The sequence below is a fragment of the Ochotona princeps genome, chromosome 9 (assembly GCF_030435755.1).
Source record: "Ochotona princeps isolate mOchPri1 chromosome 9, mOchPri1.hap1, whole genome shotgun sequence".
NCBI lineage: Eukaryota > Metazoa > Chordata > Mammalia > Lagomorpha > Ochotonidae > Ochotona > Ochotona princeps.
Genome location: NC_080840.1, coordinates 54,292,183 through 54,316,143, shown reverse-complemented (window position 1 = coordinate 54,316,143; position 23,961 = coordinate 54,292,183). Strand labels below are relative to the sequence as shown.

Below are 23,961 nucleotides of genomic sequence, written 5' to 3'. Positions count from 1 at the left end.
GCTTCATCCTTTAGGTACCAACAATATGAAATTTGCTTCTTTCTAATTCCTTCTTTTATACATGCTTCTCTCCCTGTAAGGAATTAACATGTCTCTCCATGGCCCACTCCCCTTCTTTTCACCTGATCTTCACTTTTTAATACTGTTAGAGTTTCTTAAGATATGTTCCCTAACAGGTTGTCCCAAAACCCCCTTGTTGGAATTAGTCTTACGTTCCTACAGCTCTCTCTTACAAAAAAAAAGATTTATTTATTTTTATTGCAAAGTCAGATATACAGAGAAGAGGAGAGACATAGAGCAAGATCTTCTGTCTGATAATTCACTTCCCAAGTGGCCACAACGGGCGGTGCTGTGCCTAACCGAAGCTGGGAACCAGGAACTTCTTTCCAGGTCTCCCATGCGGTGCAGGGTCCCAAGGCTTTGGGCCGTCCTCGACTGCTTTCCCAGACCACAAGCAGGGAACTGAACGGGAAGTGGAGCTGCCGGGATTAGAACCGGCTTCCATATGGGATTCCAGTGCATTCAAGGCAAGGACAGTAACCACTAGGCTATCATACCGGGTCCCCTACAGCTCTCTTAAAAGCACTTTAAATATGATAGTGATATGCTTTTCACACCTCTCTCTAGTGAAAAGATAATGTGAAGCATGTCATTACTGTTTCTTCACAAACAATAGATCATAAGGGGAATGAAAGAACAAACAGCGCTTCATTATTTGCCTCTGTTTTCTCCCATGGGCTATTATTTTGTAGCTCTTCATACTGTTGTGTCAAAGAAGACACTTTGGGAATGATTGTGATTGGCTACGAAAAGAGCTTTGTTATTATTTTTCATGCTGAAGCCAAATTGCTATTATTAGTCATGAAGCGTAAATATCCATCCTTTGGTCCCACAAGAGCTGGCCTCTTTTCCTTGGAAAAGCTCCAGCCTACATTTAACCTGAAACATAATGGATGCCTGAAGATGCTCATTCTACAATGCATTGCTGACAGAAGCAATAAACATATTAGGCTCAGAAAACACTACAGCCCTTCTACCCTGAGACCAGCATTTCACTGAACAAAGTATTTAGCTAACCAATTCTACCGATTGGGGAACCGAGGCTCTTTAGCTTTTTCTGGTTTCTTTATTTGTCTACCTACTCATGCAGCTACTTATAATCATCACTCCACAAAAACATAAGCCATGGTCAAAGTCAAAGATCTTGGAAACAAAACAAAGCTACAAATACTCAAATCCATGGAATAGTACATCCAAGACACACATTCAGAGATGCACAAGGTAGATGGGCAGAGTGAGGGAGAGGTTCCAGAGAAACTGGATAGGAAGAAATGGAACCTGAAGTAGCATTTGTCCCACACACAACAAATGAATTCTATCATAATCACTGTACAAAGTCCTGGGAATTCAGAGAACAAACAATTCTGTCCTCAGAGATTCAAAGCTCTGAGAAAAAAAAAAAAACAACAAACAAGTAAAAATGGGTAATTCCAGATAAGTATGTGGTGGGAAAAAGCATAAAAGCACAAAAAAGGATACCAAATTCAACAAGAACACCATCATCAAAGGCTTAACCAATGAAACCTCCTTGATCTGGGACTGTGAATCTTCAAATTTAGATCATAAGAAAATAACAGAAGGATCCTCTTGGAGGGCATATATTTGAACTGTGCCAGAAGGGAAGAGTGGATTTAGTTGACTGAATAGGAAAAGGGTAAAGAGAGATTGCAAGATGTGGATAAAACACACAAGTCCAGATTCTGGAGGAACAGCAAGTGCAGGTGGTGCATAGAATGCCACGAGAGATTACACTGGTGGTCATAGTGAAGCACCTTCACTGAGACTTCGAGGAGTCACTGAATACATGAAACATGTCAGGGTCAGGTTTCACAGTAGAATTACTCCATTAGCAGTGAGGGTTGACTGGAGGAACAGATAAATGAACAAAGTGTATGGCTAAGATTGCTTATTTCTAAACCATTTCCATTCTTCTCTTGGGTAAATGAGGTGCGTCATAGTTCCAAGTTCCCTTGCAACTAACCTTAGGAAGTGAGCCTAATAACATTCACCCTAGGCATTAGCAATCTCCCTCATAATCTCATGCTGTCTCTTCCTTCTTCTGCAAAAGGCATGTGTCAACAAGGGTAGGACAACAGGAGGCACTCCCTGCACCTCTGGAACACACCAAGCTGCTCACTGAGTAACAATATATCTATGTTGGATGAAGTCACCTGGACTTTGGCAGTGAGATTCTCCTAACATAGATACCTGGCTATCCAGCCATAGGCTCCATATGAGCAGGGACTCAGATGGTTCTTTGTGGCCTGGAACATGAATGAAATATAATATGCAAAATGGATAAATAAATTGTCTACCAAAGATGTTAGGGGAATGAAATAGACATACTGATACTAGCAAAGGAATGAATTATATTCAAAATATATTGTATTGGGGAGGAGTGGGGAGAACCTAAGTACCTATGAAACTGTGTCACATAATACAATGTAATTAATGAATTAAAAATAATAAAAAAATATATTGTAGAGGGAAGATGACCAAGATTTGAGAATTTCTGTGGTTTTAACATTTGTCCCTTCAAATTAGGAGTTAAATCTCCCAGGAGTTGTGTTGATGACACTAAGAGAGTAGAAGCCCAATTTAATGATGGTATTTGGCAGTGGCTTTGGAAAGAGATTACATTGTGTGAGGCCTGTATAGTGGATGGACCCCTACGCCCACTCTCCCTGCCTCATGCTATATTAGGCTTTGCATTCTTCAGCACCCTGCCAGCAACAATACCATCATCAGGGCTTAAACAGTGGCACTTCCTTCATCTTGGACTGTGAATCTTCAGGACAATGAACCCAAGCAAAATCCTTCCCTTCATAAAATTATCCGACTTCAAGTATTTAGCTATACTAACAAAAAGGTACCACAGTAGCTAAATAGTTGTAAAGAAAAAGGAGTCTTCTGGAGTCCCAGTTTGGATGAATCAATGTGTTACAGTATCATCACTGAAGACAGGAGCATGATTTCTGTATTTAATCACAAGTGGGAATGATCTGGATTAAAATAAAAGCACTTGAGTTAGCTGTGTCAGAGTGACCATCAACAATGAAGATGAAAAAGAGTGGGCATTGAGAGCCCTTGGAAGAACAGAAACAAAGAACCAGGTACTTCCTCTTAAACCAGCAGGAAGGAAAGAGTAACTCACCCTGGAGATCACTAGATGGGGTATTACCAGTGATCAAGTGGATCACATGAGTGTGAGATCCGAAAACAAGCAGATCAGAGAGTTAGAAAAAGAATGATCAATGGTGTTCAAAGCACCAGAGCAAATTTGTAAGATGAGTACAGGAAAAGTGTGTATCTGATATGGCATTTCAGAATCAATCTGTGACCACATTATGAAGAGATCCACTTGAATGAAATGATAGGGACACTGACGCAAATGCTCTGAGCAGAACAAGAAAAGAGTGAGTGGAGATGGAGAGCCTTAACTACTCTCGAAATCTTGTATGAAAAACAAATAAAGAAATTGGATGCTCTCTGGAGTTTGACTCAAGAATTGTTTCTTTGTGTATTTTTCACATAAATCATATAGCTATGGTTTCCAATAAGTAGCCACTGATGATGTGGCTACCGAGTACCTAAAATATGGCTATTCATCCAAACTGAGATAGAATGTAAATGAACATGAATGCTAGATTTTGAAATTAATACAAAAATTTGACTTAGTATGGAAAAGGTATATAAAATGCCATAATAATTATTTAATACAAAATTCAAGTGAAATGAATAGTAATTTGTATACTTTGTATTAAATAAAATGTCTTACTGAAGTTAATTTCACATCATTTTCCCCCACATGTGTCTGTTTAGATACAAAACCATGAATGTGGCTCAGACTATGACTATGGGCAGTGCTTAGTGAGAACATGCTAAAGGCTGGTGAAGAGTAATAACAAAAAAGACAGTTGTTGCAGATAAGTGCACTAAGCTGCTGCACCCATTTCCAAGTATTGGATAGTCCACACTCTTCCACTTCCTATCCAACTTCCAGGTAACGGCTGAGAAGTGAGAGTGATAAGAAAAACAATGAAAAGGGATAGGCATTTGGTGATGATTCTAGTAGTTGGGACCCTGCTTCTAACATTAGACACCCACATGGAGCTCAGTTACAACCTTTTAATTTCAGCCTGGCCTGGCCCCAGCTGTTACAAACATTTGAGGGGTGAATGAACAGGTGGAAACCCTCTGTCTGTCTCTGTCTGTCTCTGTCTCTCTCTCTCTTCATATCTGCTGTTCGAATAACACAAAAGAAAAAGATAAAATTTTAAAAAGAAAATGAAGAACCAGAGGAGAACACAACCCAGGATGAGCAGAACGTAGGTATAGTGAACCACAATCTCTGAGCCTGAACTACAGTTTAATTTTGGAATATGAATTATGCGTCAATAATGTAACTGTGAAGACTAGAATTATCCTTCATGGCAATCTAGTGTAAATTCTTCGGTGTACAACAAATGAAGCTGAGGAGTGACACCATGTGGTGTACCTCATTGGAAGCCAGCAATCAGCACAGCGGGGGCCCGAGGGATCTTTTAGTCCAGAGCCCCATGCATGATAACACTTGATCTGTTTTAGGTAGTGCACATTAGTGCCCCCCACCAAATAATATGACACAAAATGATTTTCAAAGATAAACATTAAAAAACGTAATCCTGACATCAATTGAGTTTATACTTTCACTGAAAGCTCAAATGCGTATGTGCTGTTTAAGTAGTTAAATGAGATGTTCAGAATGACAAAATATAGCCTGGTACAGCTTCACAGAGAAAAGTGCCAAATGATAAAATAAATGTTTTTAAAATGTGAGATATGCTTTCATTCACTAAAAAAGCTTCTCAAAGTATTTATCAAGAATATATGTTATATATGTTGTATCTATTATATATATAGTATGTATATACAAGTAGTGACAGAGAGATATTCTATCCACTGCTTACTCCCCAGATTACAATAGCTGGGACTGGGGCAGACCAAGGCAGAAACTCTGTTCAGGCTTTCCACATGTATGGCAGAGATCCAAGTAATTGAGCCATCACCAATACCCCATGATGTATGTACCACAATGAACCTGGAATGAGAAGTAGTGCTGGCAGTAAAACTCAAGCTCTCTGACTTACTACAGGCATCTCAACTGGCATCGCCATAAACCTCTCAGTCTAGCCATCTATTAAAGCTGTGATAATTCTATCATTTTGATAAATGTAAATGATCATTTGCTAATATTAATTTACACATTATGCTGCTAAAGTATGTAAGCTTTTTAGAATGTAAAGCTAAAAGTCCCATAAAAGTTCTATTAAAATAAATAAATCAATAAACATTTCTAATCTTTCCATTCAATAACCATGACACTCAAGAAAAAGGTTCAGCCTCAAGAGACTGACTATTCATTTCAACCAAAACTAGAGGAAAATTCCATACTTTATTTTCTCCTAGCAAGTAAAAATAAGTAATAAATTTACTAACAATTAAAGAGTTATAGCCTGACTCTTCTGCCAAAATATACCAATAGAAAATGTTTAGCTTTAATATAAATTATGAAATTAACTATCTATAAAATCTTTTAAAAATCCTAGAGTTCATAAAACAGATTCTGTTAGAATTTGCTAATGTTTTAACTAATTTAAATTCAAGAATCTTTAATATTCCAAGTAACAAAAGAAAATTTTAATGAGGTCATGCATTAATGTGTTTCTAATGGTGCCTAATTTTTAAGATTGAGAAATCTATTAATCCAAGAAAAATAAAAATGCTTTGAAATATCACTGAAACAGTAAGATATAATATATGCATGTCTACAAATACACACTTATCAGCTCAAAATGTTTTTTGTTTGCTTATGTTCATGACAGAAACATTTATTTAAAAGCTTTTTCTTGAAACATGGTCCTTTAAGCTCTCACATATACCAGATAAAAGACACACAACCATATCTTCCAGTTTGGGAGATGAGAAAAAACCCAAGGTTCTTGATGCTAAATAAGCTCCATGAGGTCACACACTTCCTGGATAGCAGAGCAACCCTGAGCCTAGGCCCTCAGATTGCAGAGTTGTTGATTTTGTTTTGTTTTTTTTTTTAAATAAAAGTCACAAGTCTGAGCTCTGAGACCATTCTATGAAGAATCTGACCTAGGCAAGAATCTGAAGTCCTGAAGAATTTTACAGACACAAAAAAACTCATGAAAGCAACAGGAGTGTTTATTAACAACAAAAACACAAAGTAATGTGTTCAAGAGAACGAAGAAGCTATGATTAAGTATACATTTGAACTGCAAACCAAGGACCATGTAGGAAGGCTGAAGGCAAATAGCAAAAATATGCTTCAACTCCTTCTAGCCTTACCTACCAGTCCACACACAAATCTGTGTAAGATGGGGACTCAGTCCTCATTTCCAATCTCATGCCCTTGGCACAACCCAGCCTCTCACAGAATTATAACAAGGATGTTGGAAATGGGTTATTGGCAATTGTAATGAATGTGTCTGTTCTACTACTACTTAGGAATTTTAATTAGAATCAAGTAAATGAACTTACTTCTAGAGAGATTCTCAAGGGCTTTCCCCAGCTTCTTGCTCTCTTGAAGGATGTGGTTCAATTCATCAAAATCGCGGCTTACTGGGTTAGTCCACCAGTTCCACTTAGGATGCTCTACTGACCTTGGCACTATGTTTAAAAAAAATGGTTATTTTTTAAGCATGATGTATAATGATACAAACTTGCTATTCATCATTATGTGAAAGGCGGTACCAAGATTGATGTGAAGAATAAAAAGTATTTAACATGAAGATGATTTTTATGAGCAAACTGAGAGAAAGATACGAAGTCTACTTAAAGACAATGCTTTAACTGAACAGGCAAAGGGTACTGAGAAAACATATATGGGAAAAAAATTCAGGAATCGAAACAAAATTAACCATTTTTGTAATACAGGAGGAAACACAAAGGCAAAGTATTTTATATGATGTTAGTAGCTTAAAATGAATGTAAATTTCTTCATCAGCAACTGGAAGATATTTCTAATATTTTTTTCTAAGCTATCTAAAATTTCACTTCCAAAATTCTCACTAAAATCACATTTTTCCCCAAAATGAGTCGACCAAGGAGAGGAGACACTATTAGGCAAGACAGAGCATTAAATTTCTTTTTTTTTTTTTAAAGATTTATTTTTATTACAAAGTCAGATATACAGAGAAGAGGAGAGACATAGAGGAAGATCTTCCGTCCAATGATTCACTCCCCAAGTGAGCTGCAACAGGCCAGTGCACGCCAATCCGAAGCCGGGAACCTGGAACCTCTTCTGGGTCTCCCACGCGGATGCAGTGTCCCAATGCATTGGGCCGTCCTCAACTGCTTTCCCAGGCCACAAGCAGGGAGCTGGATGGGAAGTGGAGCTGCCGGGATTAGAACCAGCGCCCATATGGGATCCCGGGGCGTTCAAGGCGAGGACTTTAGCCGCTAGGCCATGCCGCCGGGCCCAGAGCATTACATTTCTTACCACTAAAGAGTGGTAAGTGAATTTTTTAAAAATTGTCTTTCCTTAGACAACCATGAGTTTATTGTTAAATTCAGTTTTGTGTTTTTACGTTCTTGTCCCAAAGTGGTGAATACAATAGAAGTCACAGGAAGAAGTTCTTGGGAAACTAGAAGAAACATTCAAACACAGAAGCAACAATACTTTACTGTCAATGAGCAGTTTGGTCTTGCATTTTTTCAGTTTGTAAACTGCTTATCTAGTCCATTGATTTTAAACTTGCCAAAAAAATCTGTGTTTAAGAGCTGTTAGGATCTTTTTCATAAATCTGATTGTGTTTCCACAGATTACACAACTGTGGATCACAAAAGACTTTAAATGGCTAGGGCTAAAATGATACAACTCAACAAACTTTTAGTGATTTTTACCTTGTTATCTTTTCTCCCATCTTCATTTTTCATAAATTTATAATTGAAATAATCTTTCAATTTGTAATTTAAGTAAAAATTTTTAAACAAAAGAATATATCAAGTTTTAACTTTACCTTTAAGAACTATCTTTAATACAAGAATAATCTATAAAAATATACCTGCCAATTAACCCAAATAGTACTTTTTTCCTACTCCTTCCTAGTTTATTTTTTTATTCTTAAGTTCCATTATATGGTTTTGTAGTTAGAGCTTACCCCCTTTTCCGTCCTTCTTCTTCCCTCTCCTGTGTCCCTAGTACTTTACAATAATAAAATCCTTTAGTTGCAGTCATGATTCCAACATTCTACTCTTTACATAACATTGTAGGTACAGACAATAGTAGAGGGTCTAGTGTCTTGTTGTCAAGGTATATTTAACAGTTTTGTCAGGGATCATTTTTGGAAGTAGAGATGCAAACTACAGTTCTTTACTTTGCAATATTCTAGATTCCATTATAATATTCATTTATGAGATTATACATATATATCTATATAACTTTTTTCTTTGTGCTTTTTTAAGATTTATTTATTTTTATTGAAAGGCAAATCTACAGAAAGAAGGAGAGACAGAAAGAAAGATTTTCCATCTGCTGATTCACTCCCCAGGTAGCCACAATGGCTGGAGCTGAGTCAATCCATAGCCAGGAGCTTCTTCCAGTTCTTCCATATGTGCACAGAGTCCCAAGTCTTTGGACCAACATCTACTGCTCTTCCAGGCCACAAGCACAGAATTGGATTGGAAGTGGAGCATCTAGGATACAAACCGGCACCCACAAGGAATCCCAGCACATGCAAGGTGAGGTTTCAACCAGTAGTCTTTCGTGCCAGGGAGTTTGCTTTGTATTTTAGATGAAGGTTGTACTATATCAAAGACAGCACTTGCTACTTGTCTTTGGGATGGTCTTATTTCACTGAGCATAATGGTCCCCAGTTGGGACCACTCTAATGCAAATGGTGGAATTTCATTCTTTTTCATGTCTGAGTAATATTCCATTGAGTTGATCTCCCACAATTTCACTATCCAATCTTCTTTCAATGGGCATCTTGGTTGTTTCCATATCTTCGCTATTGTGTATTGTGCTTCTATGACTAAAGAGATATATGTTGCTTTCTCATATGTAGGTTTTTTATATATTCCTACAACTAGGGTTGCTTGGTCATATGGTAGATGGATATATAGTTGTCTGAGCACTCTCCGTACTGATTCCATAGTGACTGCACCACACCACAAAGCAGAATAGCGAATCTTTTTTTTTTTCCAAACCCTCTGTAGCAGGTAAATTCTCACTATGCAGGTAATTCTTACTGGAGTTAAGTGGAATATTAATATGGTTTTAATTTATATTTATCTTATTGTTAGGGAGCCTGGGCATTTTTTCATATGCTTATTAGCCACTTGAAATTGTTCTTTTGAAAATGTGTACACAAAAACCTTTGTCCTTGGCCCAGCACAATGGCTCAGTGGTTAAAATACTCACCTTGCATGTGCTAGGGTCCCATATCAGTGCTGGTTAGGATCCTGGCGGCCCCACTTCCCATCCAGCTCTGTCTTCAGGGAAAGAGTAGAGCATCACCCAAAGTCTTGGAACTCTGCACCCACATTGGAGATCTGGCGGAAGCTCCTCGCTCCTGGCTTTGGATCAGCTCAGCTTCATCACTGCAGTCACTTGTAAATGAATCATTGGATGGAAGATTTTTCTCTCTGTCTCCTCTCTACAAATCTGCCTTTCCAATAAAAATAAATAAATCTTATTTTAAAAATTACAAAAAACCCTCTGTCCAGGTAATATGTTTATGTAGATTTTCTATGATCTCATGATTCAGTTTTGGTACCTGATACGTGTTCAGGAATCCATCCATTGCTTACTGGAATTATGATTTGTTTGCATATAATTATTTGTAGTGGTTCCTGATTATTCTATGTATGTCCAAGGCATCTATTGTTATCCTTCCTTTTTCATCTCCGATTTTATTGTTTTGTTTTGTTTTACCAATTGGGCTAGTGGGGTATCTATTCTGTTCATTTTCTTGGGGAAACAAGTCTTTGATCTATTGGTTTTATGTATCATTCTTTTGCTCTTTGGCTTATTTCTTCACTTATATAGATTATCTCTCTTTTTGTGTTTATATTGATATTATTTTTGCTATTTTTTTAAACTCCTTCAGATGTATGGTTAGCTTATTTACCTGGTGCCTTTCTTATTTCTTGACATAGGCACTAATCATAATAAATTTGTCTGTTTGCATCCCTTTGGTGGTATTCCACAGATTTTCAAGTGTTGAATTGATGCTTTCATTTGCTTCAAGTTTTTTTATTTGATTTGTTTAATCCATTGTTCACTCAGCAACATGTTGTTCAACTTCCAAGTGTTTATATATGTTCTGGGGTATTTTGACTTGCTGGGCTTCAGTTTCACTCCATTAGATTCTGAGAAGAAAAATGAGATTTCGATTTAAAAAAAAAATCTGAGGCTTGTTTTGTGAACTATAATGTAATCAATCCTGGAGATGTTTTCATGTAAAGCTAAAAAGAAGATAAATCTGATTTCTGTAGGATGAAAGGTTCTGCAGGTATCAATTAGGTCCACTTGTTCCCTTGTCTGTGCGAGTTCCGTTGCTTTCTGGCCGAATTTCTGTCTCATTGATCTGTCCATTGATGTTAGCAGGTTATTAAGGTTCCAACCATTATTGCATTGCTGTCTTTTTATTTCATAGAGTTAGGTGCCATAGAATTTGATGTGTACATATTTATTATCATTATTTCATCTTGCTGGATGGATCCGTTTATCATAATATGGTATCCATCTTCATCTCTTCCAATACTTCTCATGTTGAAGTCTATACTATCTGATACTAGAACGATTATACCAACTTGTTATTTTGTCTTTTCATAAGCATGAAATATCCCTTTTCATCCTTTCACTTTCAGCTTCTGTGTATTTTTGGCAGTGACGTGTCTCTGGTAGGCAACGATAAATGAGCCAAGGTGAGGATTGTTTCTTATCAAATCTGTTCGGTGTTCTCTGCCCTTCCTGTGTTTGGTTTCCTCTTACATTCCCAATGTTTGGGAACTTTTTTTAATAACTTAAATGAATACAGCCCACATTTCTGCTTTTCTTTCCATACCCTTATATTTGTTCTTTTAATGGTGCCACTCGATTCTTGGATAGTTTTCTCAGATTTATTCAGTTTCTCTTCTATTTCTGATTGTATGTTCTCAAATCAGGAGTCTTCTAGTTCTGAAATTTGTTGTTCTACCTCATTCATTCTATTGGTGAGGCTTTTGCTTGCCTTTATTAAAGACTGATTTATTTTTACTGCAAAGTCAGATATACACAGAGGAGGAGAGACAGAGAAATATCTTCTGTCCAATAATTCACTCCCCAAATGACCGCAACGGCTGGTGCTGCACCAATCTGAAACCAGGAGCCCAGAGCTCTTTCAGGTCTCCCACGCAGGTGCAGGGTCCCATAGCTTTGGGCCGTCCTCAACTGCTTTCCCAGGCCACAAGCAGGGAGCTGGATGGGAAGTGGAGCTGCCGGAATTAGAACTGGCACCCATATGGGATCCTGGCACGTTCAAGGCAAGGACTTTAACTGCTAGTCCATGGCACTGGGCCGCTTTGGTTGCTTTTTAAATTCTCTCTATTGTATTCTCATTTCAAGTATTTCCATTTGATTCTATTTTATGGCTTATATCATATTTGTGAGCTATTCATCAAATTCTTGCCTTTGTTTCTCTCTGTCTCTGAAGTGTTTTACCAGGATTTTTATTTTAAATCTTTTCTCCAGAAGATCCTCAATGTCTTCTTCCTGTCACTCTAAGATTGAGATGGTCTTTTGCTCATTTTTGAGGGAAACACTGGTTTCCTCATTTGTGTTGCTGTGATTTTTCTGTTACCCTTGTCCATTGTCTTTCAGTTTTTTAGGTTTTCTCTTCAGGCAGATTCTGTCTTTATGTTGTGCTTCTCCTTCTTGGTGGGTAGATTTAACTGTTCCCTTTCTGTACCTACTTGCTTTCCGTCTGGGATGAGGTCTGGGTACTTGTCCTGGTCCCTCTGGGGCCTCATGCCTCAGTCTCTGCAGTCAGTTCATCCCTGGCTGCCTCTTCAGCTGTGGGAGCTCCCAGGTCATACCCATTCTTTCATCTGTTTAACCTCTATCTCACTCAGCAGCACCTAGGGTCAGGGAGGCTATTGCCATGACTTTCAGTGAGTTGTTGCTCTTCAATCTTTTCTTGTTCTGCCCTAGTTGAAGACTGAGTAACGGTTCTCTTGAAGAGAGATGAGTCTTGCCTGGTATACTTCAAATCTTCAGATAAGTGGAGAGATTGAAGCAAGAGAATGTTCTTCCTTTTGGGGGCTAGTGGGGAAAGGAGGTGAAATGGTTCCCTGGACTTCAAAGCAGATTTCGCTTTGTTTATTGCTACCTGGTAGTCATGTATCTGGGACTTCCACTAACCTGCTGGGCATAGAGTGAGGGTGCTGTCCTCTTGGTACCACAGAAGTTGGGACAGGTGTTGAGGCAGGCAGTTGTACAATCAGAGAACTGCATGCCCAATTAAGTGTGCTCACTCTGTCTGTCCTGTGAAGCCATACCAGGCCAGCAGCTTTCCTCCTTCCTTCCTCTCCTGCATTTGTGCCAAACCTCTTAACTTGCCTGAGCTCATGGTTTTATAACTCCCCTTGGAGGTGCCCTAGCAGGAGAATTTAATGAGGTAAAGAAAACCAAACTTTAGTGTGTGTGTGTGTGTGTGTGTGTGTGTGTGTGTGTATACACCTTAGAACCATAATGTAGGGAGAAATATTAAATCTTAAAGTAATTCAAAGTAATGGGTCAAATTGTTTTCTGACTCAAAAGGATTCATTCATTAAATATTCAGCACAATTCAAGTCATGATATCAAAAACATTTAAAACAGTAGCAACGTAAAAAAAATCAGTAACACTTTTGTTACCAGCATTTTTTGCATCAGGTTATGTCATCACTTCAGGTGCTGACATGGTACATTGGAGTGGTGACTTGTGTCCCTACTCCTTTACTCCCAACCCAGATTCCTGTCTTATGCCTTGGAGGCAGCAGATGATGGTCCAACTAGTTGGTCATCTGTCACCCACCTGGGAGGCTCAGATGAATTCTGAAGCACTTGGCCCAATCCTAGATGTTGTTGTGATTGTTTCAGGAATGAAGCAATGAACCAACAAATAAAAGATGTCGCTCTCTCTCTCTCTCTCTCTCTGTGGCTATGGGTGTGTATCTGTGTATCCTTCTTTCTATGCTTCCCCACTCTCTCTGTCATTGTCCTTTTCTAATAAGTACATACATAAATAAATGTTTAAGATAAATATTTCTGAAACACAGGAAAATAAATGGATATTAGTATAATCGCAACCCATAGACTTAAAAATAGAGATAGCAATTCTTTCAGATTTTTGGCTGAAGATTATCTCTGATAATTACATATCCAACTAACAAACCAATTGAGATACTCATAGGAATTCAAACATTCATTCTGGCAGCACTCCTTTCCAGAAATCTCCAAGTGGGAGAGCGACACCAAAATGAATAAGGAAGCTGAATTACTGAGAAGCTTGTGAAACAAAGAAATGGAAAAGGGAATTTTCAGATGACAATAAAGGAAGCTCTTACATGTTAGCTGAGAAAAATCCTAAAAACCAAGGTCAAGAATGAAGCAAGATGATAGAACCCTGCAGGAGAAGTGTATCTAAAATGTTTTAAATTAAATTAAAGGTATATAAAATAAAGAGTATGTTTACTTCATGAGTTTGATCATATTGGCAAGGTTTACTTCTCTGGTCAAGGTTTGATGAGGCACTAAGTGATGAACATAATAAAAACAGGTAAGAAATCAAGAAAATTATTAAGTCCTGGGAAAATAATAAATATTACATGACTGAATCGTGAAAAGAGTTAATTAAGATAGCTATAGTAATATTCATATAGAATATACACTTAAAAACTCTTAAGATAACTACATTACAATATTGGCAAGACAACATGGTGAGTGGAGACTAAAATATCCCATGTGAATGAGTAAAGATTGAGTACTTCAGACTAACAAATAAGAGGGCCATGCAAGTTCCACATTCAGATGTGAAGAACTAGCAATCAGAAGGAACATGTAAATGAGTTGAAAGCAATTCCAGGTTGACACCAGAGTTGAGGAGAAAATAGGAGAGAAGGATCGAGTACCTTTTAGTTTTTGAACTAGATACATTTTGCTTTTAGAAAAAAGATGAAATACTAAGAATATAGAAAACAGTCTCTCAAACTAATAGAATATATCATTCTGTAATATATTAATATGTTAATCTGGCAGTATCCATATAGTGAAAAATACATTCACTTTGTAATCCAACAGGCTTACAATTACTAACACTTTAAAAAAAAATGATGTGGGCATTTGGTGCAGTAATAGCTCGAAATACCTGCATCCCATATCAACATATTTGAGTTTGAATCCCACCTTAGTTCCAAGCCCAGTTTCCTGCTAATGTTCACTCCAGAATGCAGCACAAAATAGCTCCTATAGCGGAATCCCTGTCCCGTACAAGGGATACCTGGACTGACTTCCTGGCTTCTGGCATTGACCTCCCTGCACCCACCTAGAGTGTGTTTTTGGGAATGTACCAGCGGATCAGCTCTCCCTCTATGTTTTTCTATGTGCTTTTTCCCTCCCTTCAAATAAATAAATAAATAATCTGTATGTGTAAGCTCATTTATTCCTACATATTGCAAGATATTTATTCACTTATTTCAGCAAATTCTTTTTGGTGGATCCTAGAACTAGGTAGCAGAGTAAGAACAATAGATGCTGACACATTCACTCTATGTAACAGAAGGCAGTTATTAAAAATTGTAAATCAAGTAAGTTGAAAATATTGGTTAGCTCCATGAAAATACTTCAAATTTCATTTTTAAATAATAAAACCAATTAGCTTAAAAACATAGACTGCTCAGGGCCTGGCATGATGCTCAGTAGGCCAATCCTTTACCTCCAAGCCCCAGGAACCCACAAGGGAGCTGGTTCTTGTCTTGGCTGATGTACTTCCCATCCAGCTCCCTGCTTGTGGCCTGGGAAAGCAGGAAGGCCCAAAGTCATGGGAACCTACACCCATGTGGGAGACCCAGAAGAAGCTTCTGGCTCCTGGCTTCGGATCATCTCAACTCTGGCCATTGTGACCATTTGGGAAGTAAACCAGTGGATGGAAGATCTGTTTCTGTGTTTCTCCTTCTCTCCTGGAATCTGCCTTTCCACAACAACAAAAAATTTTAACAAGAAATCTATATTGTGTAAAACCATTTTATATAATAACTTAAAATTTATCTACCTGTATACAATAACTTAAACGCACATTTTATCTATGTGTGTGTAAGCAAAAATCTGTTGAAATTTGCAAACTATTAGAGGAGCAGAATTTGAGAGTGGGAAGGAACAAAATAAAAAAAAAAAACCTCCACATGTCTGAGGTTTTTAGATTCTAAAACTAAAACATCGCTTCTTTAACACAAAGAATTATCTCAGTCCTAAAAAACATTAATCCATTGGAGCTGTTTCCTCTGAGTCTCGTTGTTTGAGAGAGCGTGGAGCATTCCAGAGAGTAGTGGAGTGTGGATACGGTGAGCATGAAGCATATAGAAACGTGTTCTAGGCACACCGTTACTATCTCACAGGCCATTCACCGTGGAATCCCTCGGATGAGCCCAGACCAAAGAGAGGTAGGCTCAGATGAAGAAGCAGAAAGCTTTGTCAATTTGGCTAGACTTCTTCAAATAATTCCTCAAATCTATAATCTCTTATCTAATTTCTTAGAAGTTACCATATGGTCACAGATTCTCTTTTATAATTTATAAAATAAGAGTGTAGATTGAAAAATAATAAATTCAATCACTTTTGCTGTGTAACCAACCATCAGATATAGCCCTGTTGTCTATCATCCAATATGAGCCCAAAGGTACAGACTTAACACCTCCAGGAAACAACCCAGGGGAGCCACGCAGAACGGCCCCAGTCAATGCTGTGAAGTATGTGTTGTTCTTATAAGTCACTGAGTTGGGGTGTAGGTTATGAGGAACCAAACACATAACTGATCTAACTCCCAAAAAAATTCCTCAGAAACTTTGCAAAGGAAATAAGATTAGTTTTTTCTACATTTTCATTGCTTGCGACAGTTCAAGGCATATAAGTTACATAACTTATTTAGGACAACCAAGGCCACAGTACAATCATGATCTATTCAATGACACTGCGTGGCTTCCAAAGCTGTTTTGACAAATAATAGAAGGAGATTTGGGAGGTCATCTGTCTAGGAAACAGTCTTTGGATGAGAATATCTCTCAAGTTTTCTGACAGATTAAAAAGCTTACTTGGGTCATATTTCATCTTACCATGCCATGCTGCAGTGTAAATACATTTTATAAAAACATCCTCAAGGGACATAGAAAAAGGCAGGCAGGGTCAGTGGTATGACTCATCTGAGAAGATGACAGAATCTGACTCAGGGAGGGTCTTCGAGGGTCTTCAAGGTCACTGAGGCGATGTTCCCAGCAGAGCAGGAGGCCATGGTCAGAACCTCACAGCCGGACACTCCTCACTCTCCCATCATGATGTTGCCTCCTCTCAAATCACCTCCAGGACTCCTTTAAGGAGCAAGATGAGTTTTGAACAATAACATATATGTTATCAGTGATATTTCATTCACCGTAATCTCTACCTACAGTTTGAGTGTATGGATTAGAAAAGAAAGTTGCTGTGTCCTCTTCTTCAATTCTGACATAGTTTTCCCATTTTTTTTTTACTATAAAATAATTTCAGTTGTTTGGATCCTTCAAGTCAGTTTTCTAGAATGTATTAAATGGCTAAGAGTCTTATTTGAAAGTTCCCCCCAAATACTCTGTTTTAGCTCAAGTGTGACAGGAGATATTCCCAGGTATGATATACCATGAGAGAATCACTCATGTCTTCTGCTTGCTTTATTTTTGCATTGCAATTCTCAGTTACTAATCTACTGCCTTCAGATTCTTTTTAATGTAATATGCATTTTCCATAGGTACACATTGTTTTCCCTTATGCTCTAAAATTTAAAAAAAAATAGATTAAAGATTTCTAGCTATTCCTCTTTGTATATTTCATGCCGACTGCAACCATGGAAAAAATCAATCACCAAAGAAATACTCTTTTCAACGCAAAAGCATAAATAAAATTTTTGAGATTTGGTTTCGCTTTTTGAGTTTTTTTCTGAGTCGCCATTTATCTCAATCTTTCAGAGTTATAAATGGGCACAAAGGATCAGTACACACTACAATACAGATTCATGAGCAATGACCTTCTTTCTGGCTGAATTCTGCTCACTGTCATTCCACATAATGGGTAACCAGTAGCAATATTTCTTTTAGTCCTATTAATTTTACATATTATAAGTAGTGATAGAAAATTGATAATATAATTGCCCTGCATGTTTTGAATAGCATAAGAGCAGTGTTCTCAATATTCAAGACAAATTGGTGAATTTACTAATTCATTTACTTATTTTCTTATTCATTCATTTAAGTAGCATTAACAACATGGCATATTATATCAGGTACTGGTCTTGATGCTGAAGTTGAATCACCAAGGACTAAAGTAACAAAATATCCTGAATTCATTCTACTAAGTTCAAGATATATTTAGTAGAGTAAGTCAGTTTTTATATAAAACTGGCATGTTTAATATTTAATAATTGCTTTAATTATATTTCAAAAATAAGCACTTTGAATGAATTCATCACACTGTTTTTCTACTTGGAAAAATTAATGGCTGTGAACTTTATAAGGTCCCATCATCCTTTTACTTTTACTTTCAAAATATAAACACTATCTTTGAAATGTTTTAACTTTATTCTATACATATTCGTGCTAGGCAATGTAGCAGTTATAAAACATTGTTCTTATTTCTAAAAGAATTTTAAATCATCATGTATTTAAAAGTGTAAATTTATCCCAACCAGACCCACTATCCAGCCCATGCACATGCTGGTTGGTGCTGTTCTGTCCAGCCAAGTCCGCCCCAGTCCTGGTTTTCATTCTCTCCAGTGGCAGTGATAATCCAAGACAGAGGTGCTCACTATTTCCCTCCTGGGCTCACTCCTGGATCATGCACTTTCCAGGTGGTTCTGCAGTTTAACTTGACAGAATTAGCCCCTTGTGCCAGCATCTGCCAGTTGAAGCTGTGGCAACGCTCAACCAAACCGCACCCGCTCTGAATTATGCGTACACCATCAGGGACAGTCAACCAAGCTTGGCTCTACCCTGATCTGGCTCACATGAGGCCCCTAGGTGTTGTAGTCTGTTTCCATCCCAACTCACGCTCTACGGTGGGAGTGGTGTTCCAGCAGGGGGGCCCTCCACACTTCCCCTACCAGCATTACCCCCTCTCTCCCTGGTTCCTACATGTGCTGGTTGGGCGCTACAACCCAGTATGGATGGCATCCTCACTTCGGCATTTGCCAGTGGGTGTTGTAGCCTAGCCTGGCCCAGCAGGCACCCAATCCCAGCTGTAATGTGTACTGGTATGTGTTGTGATTGAACCTGGCCTGGCCAACACTGTTCTGGTGCTCAGATTCACCAGTGGGTGATATGAACTGTGCCAAATGTATGCCAGTGGGTACCTTTCCCTCACCTGGTTTGGGTTACTACCCATCGTGGTTCTTGTGCTCACCTACGTGGACTGTGTCCTGCCAGAGGAGTTGCCCAGGCTACTCCATTAGAAATTCTCCCTATGCCAGATCTCGCGCATACTGGTGGGTCCATGAGCCAGTCCTACTTAGTCCACCTCCTGTCCTAGCAGGAACAGTGGCCTTTCCTGACTGGCTTTTAACCAATTCTGGTTCTTACTGTTGGATGTTTCAGCCCAATCAAGGCTCATCCATACCCAGACACAGCTCGCACATGGCTCAGTAGGGCAGAGACCTAGCCTAGGCTGTCCTACATCTACCCTGGTACTCCAGAGCACCAGATGGTGCTGGAGTCTAGCCCAGCTTGGTGCTTCCATTCCCAGTTCACACTTGTGCCAAGGGAGACTGCAGCCATATCCAGACTAGAATACAGCCCCTACTCTGGCTCCCGCACTCACCAGTGAGAACCCCAACCCAGCTAGGGTGTCCTCTTAGCTCCCCAGCTGGGCCTGTTCCTAGCCATAGATTGTGCCCAACCAGTGGTTGCTCTGACCTAGCTTGGCATAGCTCTTCACCTGTCTTGGCCCTTACATTAGATGCTGTGGCCTAGCATTCCTGGCTCATGTAGATCAGTAGGTATAAGAGCCTGGTTTGGCATAACCTGCGCTCCAGCCTGATTTCTATTCTTGCTTGTGAGCAAAGGTTTGCTCGGCCCTGCCTGGTCTGCCCCCTTCCATAACCAACCCACACATTAGCCAGCCATTGGAGCTACTTTGCCCAGTTTGTCCAACCCCCAGGCCTAGACCATGTGATCATCAGTGAGAGTTGTAACCCATTAGGGCAGTTCCCCAAGTTCCCCCACTTGACCCACTCCCAAATCCAGTTCTCATATATGCCATTGGATGTTTGGCCAGTGCCCGGCATAGTCTGGCCTTGCATTTTGGCTTTGAATGAGCTGGTGAACATTGCAGCCCGGTCCACCCACACCCTATTTTTGGATGCATATTTGGGTGTTGCTGCCTTAACCAGCCAAGATTGTTGTTGGTTCCTTTACCCATGAGTGATGGCAGGTTCTATTACAACAGCTAGCTCAGCTCAAGTAGAAGAGCTGAATGAGATATGGGACAGACTGAACAAGTCTGCGGTACATACAGGCAAGCATGGGAACTAAGACAGGGAGCAGGCCTGGTGGGAGTTATTGTGGGACTAGTGTGTGCTGGGCAGAATCAGTCTGGACTGTAATACCCATTGGTTCATGTGGAAGACAGGGCTGGAAACAGAACTGACCCAGCAATTGCAACCACCATTCGATTAGGGCAACAGACGGTTTCTGGGCACTGTACTGACAAGCACACACAAGAATCTGGTCTGGGATCACCTCAGATAAAGTTTCTTTGGGGATCTCCCCAACTGAACTGCCGGACTCAGAACCACAACCATGAAGAAAAGTGCAAGTTCCATGTTCTGACCATGGATTGCAAGTGTCAAAGCTGAGCCTCCTCAGAGGCTCAGATGGAGCAATGGACAGCATATCCAGGTGCACACAAAGGATATGGCAATCCATCAGAACCTACAGAGGACACCTGGTACCACAACAGAGGATGGAGGACAGAACAAATCAATCAACTGCCCCAGCCATGTGTTGGCAGTGAAAATCTGGGCAAACGGAGACTCTAAGGTGGACTGTGTCAACCAGTGGATTCTGCAAGTATTTCTTCCTGCTTGGAATAGTGAGACTGGCAGCAATTCAGAACTGTCGAATTATCAATACCACTTGAGCAGGACCCTCAGAGCATGCCCCACATCAAGGACCTGGGAGGCTTAGGAGGCTGGGATGGGTGGGAGAATGGGTGGGGCTTCCCCCTTTATCTCCCCTTTTACCCCAGATACAGAAAAAGAAAAAAAAGCAATAATGTGGAAACAATACTCTAACCCACTTTCCTGTAGCCCTTGACCCTTTGTACCCTAATCAACTGTGTAAAGATTGTCAAAATAAAGCAATTTCAAAAAAAGTAAATCTATATAAAATATGATACAAACGTTGATGAGGTTGTCACAAGCTTTCTTATTTGAGCGATAAGCATGATGTACCAATATAAAATGATAATCCCAAGGGAGCAAATACAGAGAATATTTGAGAATATTTGAGAAAATAATGACCAGAATATTAATCCATGCAACTATCAACATATTAATTAGACAGCCTGAAACAAAATAGACTTCAGAGAAAAATTATCATAAGCACCTAAAATGAAGTTTATACATTGTGAAAAAATAGATCTAATAAGAAAATGCATTAATTATAAAGATACATCCACTTAGCCTGTGAGCCCTAAAATACAGAAAGGACAAATTTCCATAATTAAAGAGAGAAACTGACAATTCTATGACAACACTTGGACAGTTTAATATTTCACCTTCTCTAATTAATCAAACAGCTTGGCAGATAAATAAGTACATGAAGGACTTGAAAAACGCTGAAAAACAGCAATTAGATCAACAGACACATCAAGAACACTCTCCAAGTAGTTATAGGCACGTGGGCTGATGTGATCCAAAACCAGAAGCCAGGAGCTTTTGGGTTCCCCATGTGGATGCAGGGTCCCAAGGCTTTGGACCATCCTCAACTACTTTCCCAGGCCACAAGCAGGGAGTTGGATGGGAAGTGGAGCTGCTGAGATATGAACTGGTACCCACCTGGGATCCCAATAGATGCAAGGTGAGGGTTTAGCCACTAGACTATTGTACCAACCCTCAATACATTTTTAAATTTTACTTCTTTTTATTATTATCATTTTATGATAAAGTTCCATAGATTGTGGGATTTCCCTGATTCCCTGCCCAATTCCCTCCCCACTTACTGAGTTCCCCTATATCATTACTATAGTATAGTTCTTCATACACAATCATATGCCCATCATTGCGGGCAAGGACAATGGCAGAGAGTTCAGCATCCTATTGTCAACATATAGTAAACAGTTTCATCGGGAGTCCATCTTTGTCAGAAGTAGAGATGCATATTGCATTGTATCCTCACATCTGGATATGATAGTCTCTATTACACAATTACTATACATCCCCTTAAATGAAAAGCCACAAAACAAAATCAATAACAGGAAGAAAAAATTAATTAATAATACCGTAAAGTTAAATAACATGCTACAGAATGACTAGCATGTCGCTGAAGAAATAAAAAAGAAAATTAAAAACCTTTTTGAAGAAAATGATGCTTCTGTCTGACCTATGAGTCACTGAAATTTAAGCAGAAGAAAGTGTTTTGAAGAGATGAAACTAACAAAAAAATCCATGAGATATAGTCTCTGCTGATTTTTGGTAGTGAAATGTGTCTCCTGTAGGCAACAAATAGGTGGAGTCTGTTTTTTAATCCAGTCTACCAATGTGACGTTTGGTTGATGAGTATAAGCCATTTACATTCAAGGTTAATATGAAGGGGTGGTTATTTGGTCCTGTCATTTTAGGAGGGGTTGTTCATTGTTTCAGTCTTCTGTTGTCATTTTACTGGGATGTTCTTCACATTTACCTTTGGTTTTGTCTGGTGCTATTCCTCTTCTCTGTCAAGAGAACATCTTGAAGTATCATTTGTAGGGCAGGTTTGGAAGAGGCAAATTTTTTTAACTTTTCTTTACTGTGGAAGAATTTTATCTCATTTTCAAAGACAAAGCAATGTTCTGCTGGGTACATTATCCTGGGCCAACAATTTTTTGCTTTTAGAATCTAGAATATGTCGCTCCATTCTCTTTTGGCTTGTAGAGTTTCCTGTGAGAGGTCTCCTGTGAATTTAATTGGCATTCCTTTATATGTCAATTGATTTTTTTTCACGTGCATATTCAAGGATCTTTTCCTTATGTTCGATTGAAGAAAGCTTGATTATCATCTGTCATGGTGAAGATTGCTTTTGGTGAAGCCTATCATGAGTTTTGTGCCCTTCCTGAATGTTGTTTTCCAGTTCTTTCTCTAGATTAGGGAAATTTTGCCTTATTGTTTCACTAAATAACTTTTTAAACCCAGCTTCTCTTTCTGCACCTTCTGCAACTCCCGTAACTCTTATATTTGGCCTTTCAATAGTGTCTTTCAATTTTTGAGTACTTTAGCTTTGCCCAGCTCTGCTTCCAGCTTTTTGTTTGTTTCCCCATGGTGACAGGAAATATCTTCTAATTTTGAGATTCTTTCTTCTGCATCCTTCATTCTATTTTGGAGACTCTCCACTGTACTTTTAAAATTATTATTAATATTATTAATATTATTATTATTATTATTATTGTTTTTTGATACAATTTAGTTGGCAGTGGGCTCTCTCCTCCCCCTGCCCCAAATTCCCTCCCTTCCCCTCTGTTCTCCTCTCTAGTATCATAATGTGTGTCCCTTGTGAATCTTCCCAAGTCCATCAGGCTTTCACTGGAATATCTCCTAGTCATGTAGGAGAATAACTTTTCATTGTAGTTTAATTCTTGTATCCTGGGCTCTAATGCAGGTACAGTGAGGATTAGGCCTTCGTTGTTAATGTGCTGTACCAATAACCGTTATATGTGGACACTGACAATCTCAGGTGGCTATAAACAATCCACCTCTTATGGATGGTTAATTAATGAATTACATCACAAGTTTTTGTTACATTAGGTACAAGTATATATGAAGTAACACTGATTAACATAGAGTGAGATTCACATATGTACTTTTAATTTGCTCCACTGTATTCTTCATTTCTGAAATATCAGCTTTCATTTGATTCATTTCCAGTGTGACATATTCCTTGAATTCCTTGAATGCCTGCTTTACGTGCTTCTCATTGTTGATAAGAAGTTTTACAACAAGTGTTGTGAATTCTGTAACCCCATTTTCTCAATGTCTTCCTCAATGAACTCTGAGTTTCGCCGAGGGTTTTGCTCCTTCACTGGGGAGTCTTCAGTAATACTCATTGTGCCTCTGTCTCTTCTTTTGCTCTTGGTCATTGTACTTTTGGTTAGCAGAGTCTTCTCTTTGGGGCAGGTTTCTAAGCTGTGTCACCCACAGGTTTACAGTTTGACTTTACTTATTGCAGTTGGTACATGGCTCTTTGTTTGCAGTCACTTGCACCACTCCCTCCAGCGAGTTCCAGGTCTGTGTTCTTATGTTAGATCTCCACCATGTTCTCCATAGCCCCAACTCCTGGCTCACCACTCTCCACCTCCTGTGATCCCATGCTGAGGTTGCACAGTTGTCTGTACAACCTTTCTCCTACTTCTGGTTGGAGTAGGTCCCCCTCAACACATTTTTTAAA

The 23,961-nt window shown here is 39.0% G+C and overlaps 1 protein-coding gene across 1 annotated transcript in view; it reads right to left on the bottom strand.

Annotated features, from left to right (window-relative positions):
- C9H8orf34 (chromosome 9 C8orf34 homolog) overlaps positions 1-23,961 on the bottom strand; it is a 180,641-nt gene that overhangs the window by 62,033 nt on the left and 94,647 nt on the right. The window contains exon 4 of the mRNA XM_004588031.2: positions 6,607-6,735. Coding sequence (XP_004588088.2) covers positions 6,607-6,735 — 129 coding nt within the window. The remainder of the gene's footprint in view (positions 1-6,606; positions 6,736-23,961) is intronic.